Here is an 18149-nt window from a genome sequence, read left to right on the forward strand (position 1 = left end):
TTGATTGCTAGTACAAGTGGAAAGTAAATTCACCATTCAGCATGAATTCCTACTTTGTTTTCATTCATCATCTGGTTGAAAGGGGAATAAGAACTGGTAAATGATGACATTGAGAAGACTTTTAACCAAGAGACAAGTCTTGCTGATTTACAGAATAGATTTGTACACCTAGAGCTGTTCAGAGGTGTTCTAATAATGCCCCTGTGCTATACCCTCAGAAGTGATGGGGAAGGATGAAGGACATTCAAAATCAGTTCCAGTATTTGCATTTGTGTGCCTGCAAGAAGGTCAGAGGAGTATCTGCTGCTGAGCCCACTCACCAGCTCTATTGCAGATGTTCCATGATGGTAATCTGTATGGAGTGGTAGAAGTATAGAACACACTGACATCCTGAGGTGCCAAGAACTCCACAAATTTGGCATTTTTAAAATAGCCCCTCTTGCAGCGGAGAATAGAAGCAGCTTGATCAGAGATGTATAAAATTTTCCCAGTTATCAAAGAAACAGCTACAGCAAACATATCCTAAAAACAAAAATCTCAAATTATTTAGACTGTTTGAAAGATTCTTCAGTGCAGCATGTATTTCTGAGAAAAAGTTTTAAGATATAAAAACATTAGTAAGTTCAAAATGAGAATTAAGGAAATTTAATTTTATTACAGATATTGAACACAATCAATCTGCTCACTAAGTAGACACAGAATATTTTTCAATTATGCAGTAAGAATAATACACTACTATTTACTGAGTTACAAGCCCTAAATATCATTGCCTACAGTTCTGTGATGCAGAATGAATTTACAAATTAAGAATTAATGACCTTCCAGCTATATAACTTCACATTTTCCCTGTGCTTTTTACAGACATGATTTACATGTATGAAACTCAGGTGTTTTTGAAAGGCTGTTTGTGTTAGCTGGTCCATCCACAAAAAGTGAAAAAAGGGCTCTAAACCACTTGGTAAAAAATAATGACTACACAGGTGGGAAGAAGTCCCACACACTTGTATTGTTTCTCTTCCTGCCACAGAAGAGCTCCCTGCGTCACAACCCCGAGTGCTGCATTCACAAACACTGCACAGGATCTGAAGAGCTGCCAGCACAACACTGCTTTCACAAACAGATAATCATTAATTGAACAATGTCTATGATATTTGGCTAAATTTCTCAGTTGTACTCTGTGCTTCCTATTTATTTCACCTTGTGGGCAGTCTTTACTATTCACAGGTTCAACAAAACCCATCTACTTCAAGCTATGGAACATCCCCCACCATGCTCTTGTTTTAGAGAGTTCAGACTTCATATATTCAATGAGGTTGCAGCTCAAAAAATAGTATAAGGTAGCCTAATACATTTAGATGCCATTATTTTTTGAAGACTCCATAACTTATTGCTAAAATACTAGTAATATGGAAATAAATATAATTTAAAAAATCATTCAGGTTATCATTTCACTGCTAGAACTCCAGTGATGGTCCTAGCTGTTCTTGTCTCTATGAGAACACAGCCTCACTGGATCCCACAGAAAGCCTGTACCAGTTGCAAAGACCAGACAAATCTCACAGAAAAGGACACAGTGATTCCAATACTTTTGTCACTCTGAAGTCACACTAACATAAAACTGATGAAACATCAAATAGCCCCTAGTATAAGAATAAGCTGAAGTGATTCACTGTGTGCCTGGAGCAAAATTTGGAAAAATTTAACTCTCCAACTTTTGCAATTGCACTGAAATGAAACCTAATGATGTGTTTCACATGGACACAGAGATTTGTCACACCACCACCTCCAGGCACGAGGAACTATTCAGAGGATCAGGGAGGTCAAGCTTCTTATTTCCCACCTAACCAACAGAAACAAGTTTGTAAAATCTGAAAAGGTTCAGAGTTTCTTAACTCTGAATCCCCTCAGGGGCAAAAGGCACTTTCTTCAGCTTTGTGGCCTAGCTGCCAACCCTTCCCTTGTAAGAAGGAGGCATGCCTGAGAATTCCAGTTCCAGGAAACATTTTCAATCCACACTGAGACTCAGGGCACCATACTCACCGCATTTTTCATGATGTATTCTGAGGTTATAGTCTCCACTTCTTCCACTGTGTAAGATGATACATTGAGACCAGCAGGTTGGGATTCATTAATCATCAACAACTGGTAATACTCCTCATTGGCTACATGAGAACAACAAACAATTTATAATCAAGATTATCAATAAACACCCAGCCCAGAAGAAGTAAATGGCAAAAATATTTATTTGGCATAAATGCAGAAGTTGTGAAGTTGGCAGTTGGGAAATCTAGGCACTATTCCAAATATATCATTTTCCCTGGTAGAGCTTCCTAATCAGTAACTCAAACAAAAGTACACATCTTAATCTACCCATATATGAATGGTCACATACTGTAGTCTGACAGCTCAAACAGTATGAAACTGTAAATTGTTTTCAAATCAATTTTCTAACTCAACCAAACAGCAGTAAAACATCAAGCCTCTAGAGAGCTGCTTCAATTCCCAAAGGAACAAAAGTTAACAAAGCCAACAAAGAGGAACAACATGAAAATATCTGGTTAGGAAGGTTTTCAGTCATAGTACAGCTCTCTTTGTAGGGCTATGTTTATTTAAACTCCTATTTTTAAAGTTTCACTTTAGCCAGGTTGGCATTATCTAGGCAGTATCACACTTTATTACCTTTAACTTGTTTGATGCTTTTAAGGGCATATTTCAATGTCGTTAGGACACTGGATTTGCCTTTGACTCTCTTCTCAGAAGGAAGGTGAGCTTTCAGCTCCTGCAGTGTTTTCAGCAATTCCTTCTGTGTTTTGGCTTTAGTGGACTGCTCACTACTGTAAGATGAAAAACAAAAACCACAACATCACTTGAATGCTTGAAGTGACACAGCATCCTCAGAGAAGCCCAAACACACTCTGGCATTTATCACCAACATCAATTTCTATCACCAGCCTCATTAACTTTGCCAGTACTCACTCAGTGTCATGTTCCAGAACTTAAGGAAATTCTTATGTGACCATTTAAAATGAAAGATTTACCACCACCTGGAATGTAACTGTAAAATGGACTCTGTATGTGCAACAGTACATATGTCCAAGCACCACAAAATTTATTTTTTTTTCTTTGCCACAGTTCCCCTCCTCCCTTTGTAGTGGTATTTTCCTTAGCTCCTTTCAAAATCAAACTCAGAAATGTTCATGGACTCCAAAGAAGAGAAGCAGGAGGTCCATTCAACTCTTCACCTCCTGTTCCAGCAGGCTCTCTTAAGAAAAGTCCCTGAAAAGGGAATGGCAGTGGGAGAGCATCAAGTTAACAAAACAAATGGAGAAATCCTTTGAATCCATCTCATCTAAGCATGGCAACACATTAAATAAGATGAGGAAACTCTGACTAAATTTGTAAGGGAAAGAATCAGAGGAGGCTGGAGACAGAAGCTGCATTCACAGGTCTCAGGTGCATGTTCAGAAGAGCTGTCTCAGTGGAGAAGGACAAACTACAGAGACCATCATTGCCAATATCAGAAAGTTGTCACCCTCCTTTCCAGTTCCTGGGATCTCTCCCCATTATTGAGAGGTGCTGATACAGTCACAAAGGAAGAGAAAAGGAGGTGAAGGAAGTGAGGGAGAGGGTAGCAAAGATGGATGGCAGATGGGTAGGAAGGAGTTAAAATGATAAATCACCTTGCTTTCCACATTGGAGATTTTAAAAGCTGATCATTCACAATGATCAAGAGAATTGTAGAGCAGTTCTTAAATATCCTGAATTTTTTTTCCCTTCCAAAGGAAGGTCTTTTCTTAACACCTGATTGTCCTGGCTGGCAATCTGTAAGAAGTTACCCTGGGCACTGCTGTGGAAACAACAGTCCTGGCAACTGCACTGCCTGACTGAAGTGGCCAGAAAAGCTGCTTCAGCTGCCAAGTAATTTTCAAGAGGATTTGTGATCATTTTTCTGAGAAGTTTTAAGTGCTTGAAAAGGTAGATAAATCATCTGACAGGTGTTGGGTGTATTTCACCAAAAATGCTTGCAAAGTGACAAAGCTGTGCTAGAGAATACACATTGTTCTTGCTTCCATCACAGAGCACTGTGAGACACACAGCGTTCGTTTACTCACTGGTCATTTTGTACCAAGAAATAATGGCAAGGGATCAAACAAAAGACTGTAGCACTCCCTTGGGAAACATGATGTTCATGCTGTGTATTAAAATCATGTGTACAACGTGGCTTGACAGCTTGGACTGCTGCAATCTTAACAGGGCTTTGTTAAGAGAGTTTCATAGAAGAACCCTTCATGCTGGCAGTAGGGAAAAAGAGAGAGGAAAGATTATGAAATAACTGAGCATACTGCTGGTTGGTACTCTCAGAGTACAGGCTGCTTCATGAGAGTGTCAGATTCTTCTGCAAGGAAAAAAACCTTTCCAAATCAGCCTACAACAGCAGCAAATACAAAAGATGGACATTTTTGGAAAATAAGTTACACAACTCCAGAATGTTTTTCCAGAGAGCAGGAGCATCAGGCACAGCAGGCAGCCACAGGACAGAATAAGCAAGTTTATAAAGATAGGAGTTTTTAATTTTGCTTTTTGTGGACAGCAAATTGGAAAGGTACCTACAGATATTAAACTAGAGTTGTTGGTTGGCACTGATACTGAATGCAAACCCCAGTAGTCTGAATCAAAGATTAAGCCTACAAAGGTAAGGAGTTTGTCAGACTACTTTAGTCTTCTCCTTGAAGATCATTCTCTAGATATCTTCAGTCTTCCATTCCCAGATTATGCTCTGTAACCCTGATGGCTGGGGGGAACACACTACCATCTGGATTCTTAATTATTTCTGAGCAGAGAGCTATTAATAAAATTTAAAACTGAAACACCAAAAAAACTGTAGTAACTAAACCCTCCAAAATTTCACAGTGAAGAAAACTAAATCAATGGGAAACAAAGATTAAGAAATGCCTTTGGTTCACTCTTTCACACTAAGCAACATAAAGTCTGGATCACAACTTCCAGTTGAAAATACAGAATGAAACAAAATCTCCAGGTGCATGCAAGGCAGACACAGAAAATATGGTGAACACACACCAAATGGTGAATGGGAATAATTTAAATTTGCCACTTTTCTAGGAATTGCATCAGGTAGAAACACATTCAAGTAGGCAGGTCTTAGATATGGGTCTTAACATCAACATGATCTAGCTAGATATCTCTGATCTGCTGAAGACCAGGCTTTGATCTCTTAATCTGACTTAAAAGTTGACTTAAAAGAAGTCAACTTAGTTGACTTAGTCAACAAGTTGACTTAAAAAAACTTGACTTAAAACAAGTGCAGCACAGTACTCTGAAGAGTCTAAATATGAGCCTTCAAGGCTATCAGGGACAAAAGCAGAGTTCATACAGAGGGATTAATGTGAAGCATTTGTCCTTACACCCTGGGGCCTTGAATCCCAGCAAATGGAACACAGGAGAGGCAGGTGATACAGCTGCTGGACACCAGGGATAACCCAGCTCAATGGTGGATTATGATGTTAACACACCACCAAGTCCAGACTAAATTCTGAAGAGCAAAAAAAAATTCAAAGCTACAAAACCTCAGCATTATTCAAAGGGACCTACAAAAAAACCAAAATTACAGACTTAAGCTACCAAATCAAAACAAAGTAACACAACTTCAAAGGTTACTACAAAACTCACATGGAACAGCAACATAAAGCTCTAATTTAATCAAGTGGTTAATATATATTGAGATGCTACTGATTATGGACAGGAAGAAATCAAAGACAGGATTTCTTGTGTAGTCATCCAGGTTGAGGCAAAACAAAACAAAAAAACCAAAATACAACATTATTTAGTTTTCAGCATTTAGCATATTACTGAGAAACAGATGCCCATTAATTTACCTGCATCCACTGCTGGACTGATTGTGTTCAGAGTTTGCAATCATCAGACTGAATGCATTTGAGCTTGAACTGGAATAAGCAAAAGAGAAAAAGATTAATATTTGAAAACCTAACAACAAACTTTTGCTCATTGTAGTTTATTTTACTATTAATGACTGGTTACCTCAAAACAAACAAACAAACAAACAAACAAAAAACAAAACAAAAAAAACCCAAAAAAAAACCAAAAAACAAAACAAAACACAAAAAAAAAACACACCAAAAACCCCCACAAAAGAAATCACTCCAACACAAAAACCCCAAAATCCCAACCCCAAATTTTAAAAGCTTCTGCATGGTGTAACAAATGGGCACTAAAGTTGTAAATATTTATCTAAGCAGCACAGAACAGCTTGAGTGGGAAAGGAGCCATAAGGATCACTGAGTCCCAACACCCTGGTCTCACAGGACTACTAGAGAGATGGTTCTTAACACAGCTTTGCTCTGTCCAGGAAATTACTACTGAAAAGATTAAAATAGCACGGTTGCACTCTCACACATAAGAATTAACTCACAGGTTTTGACATACAATTACAGAAGTTGGTTTACAAGAAAATAAATAAAATAAGGCAAGTTAAACACTCAGTGATGAGAAGAAAGATGCAAATTATGCTGGCAGTGCAAACACCAACAGCAGAGACCTTTTCTTTAAGATTTATACTACATAATTTACACCACATGAGAGTACAACTTAAGCAGCACACTCAGCTCCCTGCTGAAGAGGCTTTATACCTTAGTTATTATTCAGAAATATTGATTCAAATGTAAAAAGTCTTTAGGGGCAAAAATAAAAGTGAAATGTATTTGATAAGAGCTACTACCTTTTATGACAGTCTGAAGATTCCATGAGCATTGCTGAATCCTTCCCATTTTCATCAGATTCATGACCATGAGAATCATGCCCACTTGAATAGTTTTCATTTGTGTCATTCCCACTGGAGTCATTCCCACTGGAGTCATTGCCACTGGAGCCACTGCTCATTTCAATATCCTCCTGAAGAACTTCATGAGAGTGTTCAGGCTTTGCTTGAATTTCTGAGTCTTCAGCAATCATCTGGCTGTGGTCAGTGGGAAGTCCAGGATAGTCACTCATCTTGAGCTGCTCTTTTAAGGAGAAGGATGGAGAAAGGTTTCCACTGAAGCCAGGCTGCTGCTCAGGGTTCTGCTCCTCAGTGCTAGAGGAGAACCCCCAGAATTTGACAGAGTCCGTGGGACACTCATCAGAAACACTGCCAAGACCAAGAGCAAATCAAGCCATATTCAGAATTTTCCCTCTGTATAAACTCTTTTTGGAAGTACAGATGCACAAATCTGAGGAGGAAGGGAAGGAAGAAAAAAAAATTATTTTCTTGTTTGCCTTGCTGACAAACTGGAATTTGCACTGACTGAAGAAAGTAAAAAATGACATGCATGGTTAATATATTCAGTATTTGCATGGTGAAATGTTTCATTTAAATTGAAAAAAATCTCACAATGTTTTATCACAAAAAAAGGTATTTATTTTTTAGTAAAAACCCACACATAAGAAGGAAAGTTGAATGGAAACATGGAAAAACTCCTGAAAAGATCACATATTCCCTTGTTTTCTATTTTCTTACTTAACACTTGTCAGTATTGCTGCCTAGAATTTGGATTATAGCTATTATGATTTTCAGTTTGCATTGATAAAGGAAAAAAACTCTATTCAGACATCAGAGCATTGCTTGTTTGGTTTGGAGGTAATTTGTGTTGGTCTTTTGTTTTATATGGGGGTTTGTTTTTTATAAATCAGTTGGGAAGGAACACTACTGTACTCTTCATTTCTTTCTTTAGACAAAAGCCATGTAGGTGAGCAGACAGAACATGCAGGAGGAACAGGGAAACTAAACACACAAACACACCTCATCACCACCACCAAAAATTCTAAGGCATGAATAACCCTGAGAAGAATTTTATCTGCTAATTATCACTAATTTGGGAGGGTATGATAAAAATTGCTTGGAAAAGGAAGGTTAAAACAAAAACCACCCCATATCCCTGCTTTTAAACCAAATTCTGAGGCACCAGGCTCAACAATCAGAGTGTATACAGAGGGGAATCAAGGGCAGACCAATATTGAAGTATCATCAAAGAGAAGTACTGGAGAGCAGTTCAACTTTATGTTTTAAAAAGATCATATTTAATATGACTCACATCCTCATCCATTTCAGCAACTCAGAGACAACAAGAGTGTAAAACTATGAACTAAGATTCTTTGTTGAGAATTTCTGTTGTTTTCATGACAACAGAACCATGTATGTTCCTTCCCCTTTGTTCCTTTAAAATATTCACCATTACAATTATTAACTAATAAAACTTTGACAGGAATGACAGTGAATAAAAAAATTAACAACCAAGTTTTGTTAATATTAATTACAGCAGTTTTGTCTTAAACACAAATAAATAAATATTTAGGTATTTAAGAAAAGACTGCAATGGGAAACACTCACAACAGTAATTTAAAACACACCATGATTCAACTCCCTCCAAAGCAACACCACATGGAAGCTATTTGCTTACCCTTCTAATTGATGTTTTTCCAGACATTTTACATTTATTTTGCATTTTCCAGAAAACACTACTTAGTCTCCTCATTTGGTCAAAATAACATGCAAGATATCTGCTTTCATTTAAAAGTATAGTTTAAGGACATTCACTTAAGCTATCAGTAATTGTATAAAGATATAAATAATTTTCTTTCCTTACAAGTTTATTCACAAGTGAATTATAGGTGAATAATTATAGGTGTGTATAATTCACAAGTGAATTATATTATTATAATTCACTTGAAAATTATATAATATATAACATATAATATATATTTAATATATTATATGTTAAATATATAACATGTATTATATAAAATATATATTATATATAAAATATACAATATGTATAATATATGATATATATAAAATACATATAATAGATTCTATATTATATAGATTATATCTATTTTATACTATATATACAAGATATATTATATATTTTTCTAATTGAATTATATTATCATTCACTTGGAAAATTATATATATATATTAATATAATATAATATAATATAATATAATATAATATAATATAATATTATATAATATTATATAATATTATATAATATTATATAATATTATATTTTTTCTAAGTGAATTATATTATCATAATTGACTTAGAAAAATGCCTTTTAGTAGAGTAAAAATATACTTTTTCCTTTTCAGGTATTCCTTCAGGTATTTTAATGCAGATAAACCAGACCTCCTGTGATGCTGCCATATCCAGGCACTAAATTACCCCTCAGGAGCTCTGACAGTTTTTTCCTGGACTAAGGTTAACCACTTCTGTCTTGGGAATTACATAACCAGAGCACGATAAAAGAGTATTTGCTGTGAGCTGGAACTGCAGGATTATGTCACAATGGCACATTCTCTGGTGGCCAATGATTAACCGGGTCAGATGGTTCATCTCTGATCTAATCTCAGTGCCACAAGGAGCTGACACTTGCCCTGCCCTCTGGGGACACTGAGTGAAGCTCTGTGTCCAGCAGTGCCACAGCTGAGCTCAGCCAGCCTGGCTGGGTGTGACAGGGACCAAACCCAGCCCTGAGAGCCAGCATGGAACAGGAATTCCTGCATGAACAAACCTCCCCTCCTAGTACTGCTCTAGAAATGTGTCAGATTAAGCTCTTTTGTGACCCAGAGATGGGGCAACTGAGAGGCATTTTAAACACTTTCATTCCAGTTTCAGTCTCATGGGAAGGGCGAGACAATACAGATGTTATGCCATCACAAGCAGAAATCAACTATTTCCTAATTACAATACACTACAAGCTTTTCTTGGCCTATCAGCTTTAGCCACAACCATGCTGGCATAAGAGATACAGATGTCCCAGTACCTTTTTTTGGACAAAGTAAGTCCAAAAAAGGACCCACGTTAACAGAGGATTAACCCTTAAAAGTAACAGCCTGTTGCATATTCATACACATAAGGCTTATGGCCTTAAAGCCAATAATCTAATACTACTTCTTGTGAGTCCTACTACCATGCATCTTTGATAGTTCTATTTGTGAAAAACGCGTATTTTATGATTGGCTTTTTGCAAATATTAAAATTAATATTGTATGTGTTATGTTAGAAAGTTATGCTGTATTAATTTTCTTAAGTAGCGTGTTAAACATAGGTTATAACATAATGTTAAAATAGACACTATGCTATGTAAGAGAGTTTTTTAAAGAAAGGACTCGCAGTGAGATAGCAGCCACAGGACACTTGAATCTTTCAGAGAAAGAGAATTTATTGCTTTATTATCAGAAGAAACGAACTTCTTTCTGCCTTGCTCAGCCCTGAAGACGCCGTTAGGATTCAGAGGAAGAAGCTGACACTGCCCAGACAGAATCCTGTGTTTGAATGGAATTTATGCATCATGGATGAGGTGTATGAATATGCAACAGGCTGTTGCTTTTAAGGGTTAATCCTCTGTTAACATGGGTCTTTTTTGGGCAAAATAAATATATTATTTATTTTAAATATACAGACTGGGACTGTCTCTGAGATCCATAACTCTTTGTTTTTATTGTCTCATATTGTCCTAATCCAAAATGTTCAAATTTTTATTACTCTGATTATATTACTATTTTTATAACCATTTTATTACTATTAAACTTTTAAAAATTTAGAAACAAGTGATTAGTGTTTTTCACATATTTCTGTAAAGTATTTAGTCCTATTTGTAAGGCTGTCTTGTAGGATTCTGTACAAATTCATTTCACACATAAATGTGTTGATCCATTTGCACCCAGGGGATGCTCTTCCCACTGCTGTGTAAACCAGAGCATGTCTGCTTAAATAACTGCAGCCACTCCCCAAAGCCATTTCCCAGTGTCATTTATCCTGTTATTTCTCAGAGGACACTCAGACTGTAAAGCCTGATGGAGAGTTCCATGAGGGAAGGAAATTAACCCCATCACAGTTCAAATGAAGCTTTAAGAAAAAAATGCACTCACAACATCACCTTAAAGGAGGCCTGAGGTGCACAAATGTAAGGCAAGATGTACAATTTCTCATCCTATAGTCTGTACCCAACTTTGGAGTTTCTTCCTGTTTCCCTGACAAAATGCTACTTAGAAAGAGTTTTAGATACATGAGAAAAAAATATTGCCATAATCAAAACACCACTGTATCTGTTAGGAAATTATGTTTTCTTTAGAGATAGGGGAAAAGAGCTCTCACAAAACAAAAAACTAAAAAAAAATCCAACTTTGGGCTGCTATATTTACTCCTATAAAGAAAACTATGTAAATCACTACTGATAGGTTTATAAGCCTGAACTACCAAAGACAGAGTATCAGAATAGCCCTAAATTCTCTGAAGGTAATTAGCCCAATATAGCAGTAATGCAGTAAAATTGTGCAGTTTACAAGAACAACAATGAATGTAAATATTTTGAGTTTTAGCCTTTAGGCACAAGAAACCTCTTCTCCTGAATTCTGATGCCAGAGAGGATTACATGTGCTGTAGTATTTCCAGCCATGAGAATTGTTCACAAACACTTTTTTGACACAATCTTTCCTTGAAAAATTATTTTCCCAAAGTATTTTCTGTGATCTTTGGAAGTCTAAGAGGCAATGAAAATAGTGCCATAGCCAGCATGTAGTCTTACAGTTTGAAATTCTGAGTTGTTAAACCACTGGTGAATAATTTTTTCCACCTCCAAATATCATCTATTGTCTCATCTCCTCCCTTCTTTCTATGACACCCAGGCTAGATTCTGCCAGTTATTTGTAGGAAACTTCAGCAGTGTTTCCTTAGGTGGGAGAGAATTGTTCCCAAAAGAAATAAATAAAATAAATCTGTATGCTATCCAATAACTTTTGAGGAATTTCCTGTAATTCCTGAAACAAGAGTTGGTCGATTCAATGACAGTCAAGCTTGTAGGGTTTAAAAAACATTTTTATTTTAAGCAATGAGTACAAATTAAGAGAGTCACCAATATAAAAGAAATAGATACTGACCCTTAGGAGACACTATGTGAATTTTTTTCCTCTTGATACCTGGCAGAAATTTGTGTCAAGAAGCAATTCAGTTGTGTTACTTCTGGTTCTAACTAACAACGTGCCAGAATTTCTGCAGCTTTGTCCACATCTAATAATGACCACAATTTGGATCACAACGACGAACAAACCAGAAAAAAAAAAAAAGAGTATTTGAGTAATGGAGAAAACACAAGTTTGTCATCTTTAAAGGTATGTTTCAAAAAGAACTGGCTCAGCATGAGCTGGAATGGTTTTCCTAGCCAAGACTGGAAGATTAACGTCACTGAAAGTCAGTCTTGCACAAAATTTCTTCAGTTTCAAAATCTCAAAGGCCTCAGCGCCAGAGGCACATACCAGAGTAAGGAATACAGGAAGAGTAAAGAGGAAGGAACAAGAAAAATATTATGATAAACTTGCAAGAGCTTCTGCAGAAAGGGAAGCCTTTTTAAAACAAGACTACCTCTTTGGGAGAACGTTGGTGCTTTTAAACTTTATAATGTGATGTTAATATATGCTCTAACTTTGGAGACATTGTCTTAGAAGAGATAGGAGTAACTGTGAAAAAAGCTCAGGCTGGCAATAAGCCTCCAGCATGCTCTGCAATTTAGATAACAAGAGATGCAGCTGGCCAGACTTCACTGTGAGCACAGAAAGGCCTTTAAGTGGAACATCTGCATGCAGACACCAGCACTGTGTGAACACTTCAGGAGCACAGACGGTCAGACAGCACACAGGGAGATTAATTATCTTTGAAACTAATCTCAGGGAAAATGACAGAATAAATTGCACATATTCATCCCACTCATATGCTTGAATAAATGCCCAATCACTAACCAAACAACACTGGAAGGCAAAAGCTTGCATGCTTTCCCAGTGTGAGGTTCTCTCTTGTGAACAGTTTGAGGAAGGTAATTACATCCCATACCAAGTTCAGTAAGCATCTCAACATGGAAACACAAAGAGCTCTTTTAGGGTTGGTATCAAAAGAAGCCAGGTTTTTATTTTCTGCTCCACCTTCTAAACTTTTAAGGGATGTCTATTTTGACTCTGTAAATAAAAACTTATATAAAATTAAACTGGCACCAGCTAAGCTTAATTTTACAGCAACTGGCTCACAAAAACCCATTCTATTGCCTCTGGTAAAGACTAGAGCGCTCTAAGATCCTGATGCAGTGTGTGAAAGGTACCACAATTCCACTGAGCACTAAATGCAGGCATTGATTTGCCAGGTTAGATATGCAGCAAAGGTCTTCTGGTTATTCATTACCTACAGTTGCTCCTTTATTCTGCAGTAAGACAAAAGAAATAGCCTGAACTTGAACATGGCCAAAAAACCACACCAAAATACGTATGGATAAATGCTGGAAGAAGTAATTGAGCTGGTTTTTGAAAAACACCCTTAAGAAGGGTTGTAGAACACCAAGGAGGCAGATTTCTTCTCTAACAGCAACTTTAAACCCAAAAAATCTTGTTTCAGCAGAGATGTGGTTATATTCAGAGAACATTTTTCCAGATTTCCTTTCACACAAAAACTATCATATTTAGTACTGGTATATAAAGGAAACTAACAATCCAGAGTCAAAATTATCCAATTCAAGAACTGAGTAAGAGGCAAACCTCTCATGATTTGAGTCTAAATTCACAACTACTATCAACTTATTCCAAATATTCCCAAAAAAGCAAGAACCACACTACATTTTATGCCTATAGACATGTAAATATTCAGGTAGTCTTAACTGTACTAGAACCTACGGGAGACATTCCTCATGATCAGGATTAAATTTTACTGAAGATCTTGCCAACAACAAGGGCTTCCAAATGTCTTCTGGATTTTTGCTTTGCAAAATGATAAAAGTTTTCTTATTTAGATGACAAATAACTAGCAAGGGTTTAGCCAGATCATGCAATTCTAGATATGATTGAAAATTAACATCTGCAATGAATGCATTCTCTCTGTGCAATTAGACAATAATTAAATGCTTGTGAGTCGAAAAACGTTAAGAGAAAATGTTGGCAAACAAGCAATAATCCAAGAAGTGACTTGTTCAACTGTGCAACTTCAACATTGAGAGCTTTGTGTTTTCCTGGCAAGAACAGTGAACAGAATACTTTCACTAGGACTTTTCTAGGAAGGGGGGAAAGAAAAGATGGCAATATTCTCAGATTATAGGAAACAATGAGAAAGATGCTCAGTAATTTCTTGCAAGATTTTTTTCATTAAAAAAAAGAAAGGGAACTGTTTTAGTAGACTACTTAATTTACTCCAAGTAATCATGAAAAAGTTTTGCTCTTTTTTTAAACAAGCAATGAGATGTCAATGTCAATAAAATTATCAACGTCTACTATATCACAAAGGCTCCCATAAAATCTGAATTTCACAATATTCATTTCACAGCTTTTTGATCAGGATTCACCTTTCAGCTCAAGAAAATCCTGAACACAAGACTGTTATTTGTCTTATAAGGGTCATCTTCATTAACCACTGCTTTCAGGTGCCACTTTACAAAGGGAACTGATCAGGACACAGCCTTGTTCCAGAACCATCCCAGTGCCACCCTGAATTTATAGCAGCACCTACACAGGAAGGTAAGTCAGCATCAGATCAGGGCCCTGGCACCCACAGTGAGGATGTTTCCAACCAGATTGTTTCCTTGCTGAAGAAACTCAAACCTAAATTTAAGAATAAGTATGGTTTAAGGCTAAAAAATGTTTTAGCTTCAAGTAAAGTAACTCCCCATTTATACCCAAAATACTGCTCTGAATGAGTACATATATTTGACTGAAACCCCAGTTTAAAGATAACAAAGACAGAACAATATATTTTCTGCATAAGCTCTAGAGGAGCAGGAGGGGAAGCATCTTTCTACTAGCATGAATGATAATAATTATGTGTGTTTCTTACCTGTTTTTTCTATGAAAAGGTGCCAAAAGTGTATATCAAGCTCCCTCCCAGCTAGCATCAAAAGCATGAGGTGCCTAGGTCCAGAGTCTCCCACATGCATTTAATTCTTGTCTCATCCTCTTCTACTGGAAATCTTTGACCATTACAGAGTCCGGACACCTCTATAACTATAAAATATAAAAGAAATACCTGGGCCCCCCAACAGTGTCCTCTTCAAACAGATACCAGAGAGATGCTCACAGCTATGTCACTCCTATGCAGATAAATGTTGGTTAAACATGAAACTGTCATACAGCAGAGGAAGAAGACACAAATTTACATTTTAAACACTTTTGCTCTGAAATAAGAGTTTTAAAGTAATACTATGTTCTGCATTATAAAATAACCCTTAGGATTCACAATCAGAGTGGTATCACACTGTGTACAGTCTGCATGGGCTGCCACAGCCACTGGGAACACAGGGCTGGCTGCCCCAGCTGGGCACAGAGCCTGATGTGCTCTGGTCAGCAGGAGCTTCAATGCTCATCAAGTTTGCTGCAATATCATTTTATGGCTCTCTGTCACAGTAGGATTGGTAAGAGCATTAAAGATTTTTCCAGGCAGTTATCAAATTTCAGTTCACACAAGGATTGAGACCAAAAGAACCTTCTGGAGGTTCCTTGTCCACTTCCCTGTTCAGGCAGAGTCACCCAGGAGAGGCTGCTGAGGAGCATCAAGAGATGGCTTTTGGCTATCTCCAAAAATGGATATTCCATAGTCTCTCTGGGAAATCTGTTCAGTGCTCACTCCCTCACACAGTAAAAAAAAATTGTTTCTTTATGGTCAGAAGTGTGTACTAACAAACCCCATTAACATTATGATTCTTCCTAATAAAAAGTTTCTCAAGAGAAACACTTGGAATTCAGATGAAAAACAAAAAAACGAAAGTTCTTCTAAGAAATCTAAGAAACTAAATCTGCTGGTGCATGCCACTGCCATGTGGGACAAATAGATGGCAGAATAAAAATCAGAAGTTTAGAAGACCAACATTTGTGTGGCAGACAATTACATCATTCTAAGTGCTTCATCTGAATACGCAGAAGAAATGTTTGGAACAGTGTTCAAATCCCAAGCTAAGCAGTCTGGAAGGCAGCCCATGCTAGCAAGCCTTAATTTAACATGCTGCAAACTCTTACAACTGTTGGAAGTACACTTGTGTTGGCCAGACTAAAGGAAGAATTTATTCACAACACTCAGTCCTGTGTGACGTTGTGAAGCCAGTACAAGTTCTAAAATACTCAAATTATCATAGAAATCTGTATGCACTGCTTCTTGAAATGTTTTGCTTCTGTTTTTATCATAAACTGATAGTACAGGATTTAAATTATAGGCTTTATCTCTGACCAGAAGAAGCATTAGAAATTGCTGTAGCCAGAACTACTTGCAGATTTCACAGTTTTTAGCCTGAACATTGAAAATGTGGAATGTCTTTCAGCACCAGTTAAATCCTTGTTTAAAGGATTTAACTGGTTAAAGACAGCTCTTGCAATTCCTTTACACTAACTCAACTCCCTGTAAAATTTCTATTAAAAAAAGTTTAAAAAGTTTTCGAAAGTCAAAGTTTGAGGATATACTCACAGTGGCAGCATGTACCATTTTAATTGTGTATCATATTGGTTTCATGTACTTAACAATTTAAGAAGACATTAAAACATCAAGAAAAATAGTCCTTGTACACTACTAAAAATTCTTATGATAAGCCTTTCTGCAATTTAATGGAAAGTAAGACAAATCTACACCAACAGGATTTTTATCAGAAACAAAATGCCTGGTTTGAATGACTTGTCTTTAAACAGTCTGAACAGAATTAGAGGCAGCCAATTTTATCTGTTTTCTGTTATTTTTCAGAGGAAATGTACAGGTGATTGAGTATGCCCAAGTCCCAAAACACTAAAAGACTTTATCTACAGATGGCATCTCCAGTAAAGTGTTTTCCACAGAAGGAAATCGAATTTGTTCAGTTCCCAAGGAAGACAGAACTTGTGGCATTTCCTCATTTCCTTCCACACTGACATATCTCTATTCTAAGCACAGAAGACTTCAGATACTAGAAAGGAGTGAAAACCCTGCTGTAGGAACACACCTGTGATATGGGAGGCAAACCAAGCTGAACCAGCTTCACTTTCTGCAGACAACTGAAGTCACACCTGCAGCATTGAAAAGAGTCAGCTGTTAGAACCCACTCAGATCACATTTTCCAACCATAGAAAAACAGGATTGTTTGGGTTTTTTCCTCAATCATTTAGACTGACAGACATTGTAGTGTTAATGCTCAAGATCTCAGTTACAATCCCATCTGTACTGCAATATTTCAGTACTATCCACATCATCTGTCTTTCCTGTCTAGGGCCAGTACTGTGGCATCATCAGATCACATTTAATGAAAGCACATTATAAATTTTGTTCACATCACAGATTACATTCCTCCACCATACTCCTCTAATTATGTTTCCTTTTTTGGTTCCAATAACAATCAACTTTTCTTTATTTTCAAAGCAGAGCACAGCTAACCAAAAAATACCATTGGAAACCACGATTTGCTTTTTTAAATTCAAGTTTAGGAGCATAATATTTTCCCTTTTCTGCCTGAGCTATCATCCTGATTTTCTAAGTAACAGTAGAAGTTTTCTGGACCCCAAAATTTTCCTCATCATTGAAAGTTCCTTACCACCTGCAAGAGCAATCAAAAAAACGGAAGCTATTAATAAACACCTGCACAAACAATGCAGATGCAGCACTTGACACTGACGCTACACTAAATTCCAGTTTCATAAAGATTTAGAGAAGCCACAGCATTTCCATGCGCTTCATGATTTGTGCAACAGGTCTTTGGAAATGTAAAGCCCTGAAGATCCCTGTTTTTGGGCATTCTGACACAACATTTTAAAGGAAGTACACAAAAGAGCAATAACAAAACCACAGAGACACCTCCCACCCTCCCAAGTTCAAAACTGATATCACAAATTACTTTCTTGGGTACAGCATCAAACACTCACCTCAATGAATGTACTAATCATGGTCTTTCCAATCTCAAAGTGTCATCAATATGCTCCTATTAAAAAAAGAAAAAAAGACCATCAGGTTTTGTTAGCAAGATAATTTTCTTTAAAAGATAAGTCAAATTCATTTCATAATGCAACAGAAGTCAAATCATGCAAAATATGTCTTCCACGAGTGAAGAACAATTATAAAGACTACAAATACAAGATGAGAGGAAATGCAACCAAATTTTAC

At 36.8% G+C, this 18149-nt stretch overlaps 1 protein-coding gene across 6 annotated transcripts in view; it reads right to left on the bottom strand.

The window, feature by feature from the left end:
* Positions 1 to 18149, bottom strand: part of PER2 (period circadian regulator 2) — a 49336-nt gene that overhangs the window by 22289 nt on the left and 8898 nt on the right. For 2 of the 6 annotated variants that reach the window (XM_058811839.1, XM_058811838.1), the window contains exons 2-9: positions 17912 to 17967; positions 16999 to 17062; positions 14877 to 15037; positions 6755 to 7244; positions 5895 to 5963; positions 2680 to 2834; positions 2041 to 2162; positions 321 to 522 (exon numbers count right to left, since the gene is read on the bottom strand). In XM_058811839.1, coding sequence (XP_058667822.1) covers positions 321 to 522; positions 2041 to 2162; positions 2680 to 2834; positions 5895 to 5963; positions 6755 to 7026 — 820 coding nt within the window. In that variant the 5' untranslated portion in view covers positions 7027 to 7244; positions 14877 to 15037; positions 16999 to 17062; positions 17912 to 17967. Of the gene's footprint in view, positions 1 to 320; positions 523 to 2040; positions 2163 to 2679; positions 2835 to 5894; positions 5964 to 6754; positions 7245 to 11953; positions 12084 to 14876; positions 15066 to 16998; positions 17063 to 17911; positions 17968 to 18149 lie in introns of those variants that run through there. The other 4 variants (XM_058811840.1, XM_058811843.1, XM_058811841.1 and 1 more) reach the window with 4 other exon arrangements.

The sequence above is a fragment of the Ammospiza caudacuta genome, chromosome 11 (genome assembly GCF_027887145.1).
Source record: "Ammospiza caudacuta isolate bAmmCau1 chromosome 11, bAmmCau1.pri, whole genome shotgun sequence".
In the NCBI taxonomy this organism is placed as follows: domain Eukaryota; kingdom Metazoa; phylum Chordata; class Aves; order Passeriformes; family Passerellidae; genus Ammospiza; species Ammospiza caudacuta.